This window comes from Sinocyclocheilus anshuiensis, unplaced genomic scaffold, assembly GCF_001515605.1.
Source record: "Sinocyclocheilus anshuiensis isolate Anshui unplaced genomic scaffold, SAMN03320099.WGS_v1.1 scaffold411, whole genome shotgun sequence".
Taxonomy (NCBI): domain Eukaryota; kingdom Metazoa; phylum Chordata; class Actinopteri; order Cypriniformes; family Cyprinidae; genus Sinocyclocheilus; species Sinocyclocheilus anshuiensis.
Genome location: NW_015549608.1, coordinates 189724 through 194426, shown reverse-complemented (window position 1 = coordinate 194426; position 4703 = coordinate 189724). Strand labels below are relative to the sequence as shown.

At 37.0% G+C, this 4703-nt stretch overlaps 1 protein-coding gene across 1 annotated transcript in view; it reads left to right on the top strand.

The window, feature by feature from the left end:
* Positions 1-4703, top strand: part of LOC107659090 (protein spire homolog 1-like) — a 30653-nt gene that overhangs the window by 14389 nt on the left and 11561 nt on the right. Inside the window, exons 6-7 of the mRNA XM_016447915.1 lie at positions 2288-2362; positions 3367-3531. Of these exons, the coding sequence (XP_016303401.1) occupies positions 2288-2362; positions 3367-3531 (240 nt within the window). The remainder of the gene's footprint in view (positions 1-2287; positions 2363-3366; positions 3532-4703) is intronic.

Genomic DNA, 4703 nt, shown 5'->3' with positions numbered 1-4703 from the left:
TCAGTTTTACTTCAATTTTAGTTTTTATTTCCAGTTAGTAATTTTAGTTTTTCATCTAATATTCATTTTAATTTTAATTAAAGTTTTTAAAATTTTGTTGGGTGGTTTTGTCATTTTTATTAGTTTTTTAAATATATTTATTATTTGTTATTATTAGTATTATTAGGTTTTTTTTAGTTTTTAGTTTATTTATTTTTTATTAGTTGTTTTAGTAATTCAGTTTAAACTAAAACAAAAAATGAGAAGTGTTGCATTGGCAACTAGCTGAAATAAAATGCGTTTAATTTGTACAAATATTTTATTTAAGTTAATTTTTATTTTATTTCAAGTAATAATTTTTTTTATGGTTTTAGCTTTAGTTAACAATAATTACGCCGAATAATATTTTATTTCATTTCAGCTTGCAAAAATGATTTTATTTATTTATTTAAGTTTTAGTTATTGATAATAACCCTGTTCTGTGGTTTGACATTTTTGCTCTTGCTCTCATAACACGATTTGTGATCGAATAAATGTAATATGTCATATGTGGAGGAGGGTCGCAGCTGGTTTGACCTTTGATTGTGCCCTTTGTAATGTGTCAGCCAAATAACCTGGCTTATATAAAACTGTCCTAGCGAAACATAAAACCCAGACCTGGGAGAGATGGAAGTTTGTTTTATTTGATCTCATTTGTCTCCACTGATCTCATTTCACATGAAAACAGGGTGTTTACACAGAAGTCTTAAAGGCACAGCAGCAAAAATGGCCTGAGAGAGGATGGACAGTGATCATGAAAAACTAAATTACAGCTGTTCTTGGTGTAAGAAACCTTGACTAACACATTATATGTGGACTCTTTAAAGCCTACCTTCGAGTCCTAATGGTGTCGGCATTGTTTATGTGCTTTGGGCTAATAGTGTCAGCTCTGTGTTGGCATACAGTGACCAAAAATGTGTTCAGAGCATCTCCACGTTGAAATGTCTCGTACTTTCGCACAGAATCATCCTCTACTGTTTTCCACAGGAGAATCTGAGTCTGCTGTTGCTCTACAGCTCATCTTTATGGGGTTTTGAGTGTAAGATGAGACGAGCCACTCCGCCTTCACAAAGCGTCTCCCTCTGTGCTCTTTCCCATGAGGGTTTACTGTTACCGCACTGTAAAGCCTTTTATTTCCAAAACTACATAACGACGCCACCGTTTGGGCTCAGCTGCAGGGGGAAATGACTTAAGATAAAATGACAAAACTAAACATGCATGACAAGTGAATACGAGGAGGTTCTGTTGTCCTGTGCTTTGTGTTTTAAAAGTAAATCAGTGAAAAAATCACAGTTATTATAGCAAAAAAAAATTGTCCTTTATTTATCTCACCTGTAAATTCATTACTCTGTAAATTCATAAATAGAAAACAAATGTGCATGTGCAAAATGCATTAAATGTCTGGAAAATAATGTCACAATGCAAAAAAAAAAAATCTCAAAACAGGTTGTTTTTCTTATGCAAAATGTAATTTCATATTTCTTTCTTTTGATTTTGATGTTTTTATTTCAATTTTAATTTTTATTTCCAGTTTGTAATTGTTGTTTTTTTATTTTATACGTTTTTTTAGTATTATCTATATGACAGATATACTATCATAGTTTATTGTCATGTGTTTTATAATTTTATCAGTTTTTTTTTTTACTATTTAGGATTTATTTCTGTTTTAGTTTTAGTTTTTTAAATTTATTTCCAGTTAGTAATTTTAGTTTTTAATATTATATATAAAATTTATTTCAGTTATTTTAGTATCACTGATATGCTATTGTAGTTTTTGTTAATATTCTGAATTATATTTTATTTTTATATTTTCATATTTTCTGGGAAATTACCTAAAATGACAAAACTAAACATGTTTGACAAGTGAATATAAGGAAGTTCTGTTATCCTGTTCTAAAACAGTAAATTTTATAGCAAAAAATATATATTTTCCTTTATTTATCTCACCTGTAAATTAATTACTATGTAAATTCATAAATAGAAAACAAATGTGCATTTGCAAAAGGCATTGTCAGGAAAATAATGTCACAGTGCAAGCAAATCTCAAAACAGGTTTTATTTTCCTTACGCAAAATGTAATTTCCTATTTGTTTCTTTTGATTTTGTGGTGAAATAAGACCTGCACGTGTTCTTGACGGCTTTGGTGAGATTCATCTAATTGTCAGGTGTAATAATAGACTGCAGCTGTACTGCCGCATCTATAGATTCTAGAGGATTCTGCTCGACTCAGCTGCTCTCTGAAATGTTGTGTCTCGCTCTGATTGGACAGAACCTGCGTAAGATGGAGGGGGACGCCGTTGACGAACCTGGCAGGGAGCTAAACAAGCTGCAGAATGCTGATTGGGTAAGTGACCTGCCAATCAAAGAATGGAGACATTTGATTGGCTCTATTTGTTGCTCATCCAATTGAGTTTAAAAGACAATTAATATTCAGAAATATTATCGATTTGACTGCACTGACACATCAGATGAGAACAAAACTTGAGCTGAGCTGGATGATGACACTATTGTCTTCTGTAGAGCTGCTTTATAGCTGAACTGAGTGTGTTTCATAATTCAACCTTGCAACATTGACAACTTAAATGAGCTGAATAATGACACTATTGTCTTCTGCAGAGCTGATTTGATGAATTTTGCAACATTAACACTTATTTTCCTGTTTATTATTGTGAAGCTGCTTTGAAACAATCTGTATACAATCTGTGTCATTATAGATAAATGTAACTTGACTTCCAAGAGCAAATGATCTGAGCTGCTGTCCACATTATAAACAACCAACGCATTTATTTTAATTTCTCCAGTGTAATTCTGGGAGAAGCAGTTATCAGGGAACTTTGGCTAACGTTCTGGCAAGGTTCTCTCAAAGTTATGAACAAATGTTCTTTCAAAGAATGTTCATTTAAAGTTATTTGGTCTTTAATAATGTTCTGGCTCAAAAACGTATACATTCATAGAACTTTTTTCTGAAATGTTTCAGTTGAATGTAAGTGTAACATTTTTTAAATGTTTCTAGTTCTTTCGGAATGTTCAGGGAATATTTAAAAGTAACGTTCCCATAATGTTTGCAAAATGATAGAATGGAATGTTCCCGTAATGAAGGTTTTAAAACCCTTAAAATACTAGTTGTTTTGAACATCAAAATTTAATGAGTACATTAGTAAAAATTCTTAGAACACATTTTGGTTAGTTGGGATGATTTTACTTAAATAGAAACATAAATGAGAATGATACGATTTGATCAAGTTCATGCATTCCCTGGGAATGTTATGATGGATGTTATGTTGAAAAAGCCCTGGAATGTTCTGGAATAGTCTCTCTAATGTATTGGCGCATGTGTGCTGCGGTCAGGCGTGGCTCTGGGTGCAGATGATGCGAGATCTGAGGAACGGCGTGAAGCTGAAGAAGGTACAGGAGCGGCAGTATAACCCACTGCCAATCGAGTTCCAGCTCACACCATACGAGATGCTCATGGACGACATCCGCTCCAAACGCTACAAGCTACGCAAGGTCATGGTGAGTTGCCCTGATGCTTATGGATCTGTTTAGAAGAAGAGTTTATTGCAATCTCAACCAATTAATTTTTAAGAACATATTTCATTTACATTTGCTTTTATGCATTTGACAGACGTTTTTGTGACTTACATTGCATTGCATCATTTTATTAAGTTCATGCCTTCCCTGGAAACTGAACCCATGACCTCATGCCTTGCTCTACTTTTCTAAAATATTGCACAAAAATGGGTTTGTGGCATCAAATTAGTATGTGCCACGATGTGGGTAGATGAGGCACACAGCGAAGGGGTAATCCAAAGGTGAGTCTTTTATTAACAAACCAAGAGGGTAACACTGACGAGCATAGGATAAAAACTCCACAACGTAACTTTAAAGCAAGACAAAGGAACTGAGGAAAACACAGGGTATATAAACACATGGAACGTGATGCATGGGTCATGGTTCGGAGGAAGCACATGGCGAGGAATTAATCCACGATAGAGTCTTTAATTATCAGTACAAGAACAAAACACTCGGAAACAGAGGGAGACAACAACCATGATATAACTTTAACGCAAGACAAGGGAACTGAGGAAAACACAGGGCTTATAAACACATGGAACGTAATCAGGGAGAACAGAAACAGGTGAGCAGAATAAACGATGATTAACTAAATGAGAACAGGAACTGAACCAAATAGGGGCAAACAGGAACTAAACAGAGACAAACACGTGACAGATATCGGTCCCCTCCGAAAGGCGCGACCTCGCGCCACATAACATCGAGGGATGGGAGGGTGGGCGCCTTGGAGGTCTCACAGGACAGGCTTGGACCGGACGCCTCCAATGCGGTACCGGATCCGGGTCCCATGGCGGAGCGGGCAGTTCAGGTTGCCATGGCGGAGCTGGTAGCTCAGGAGTCCATGGCGGATCCTCCGTGGGCTATACTCGGGAACTGGAGCCCTCCGTGGGCTATACTCGGGAACAGTCAGGAGCCCACTCTGGGCTGGATTCGGGGACTGGGAAGCGCTAGCGAGGAGCTGGCACTGGAGGGTGCTCTGGAGGAGCAGGCACAGCAAGGCGCTTTCGAGGAGCTGGCACTGGAGCGGACTCAGGGGCTGGAGCCAACACTGGCGCGAGCTCTGGGGCTGGAGCCGACACTGGCGCGAGCTCTGGGGCTGGAGCCGACACTGG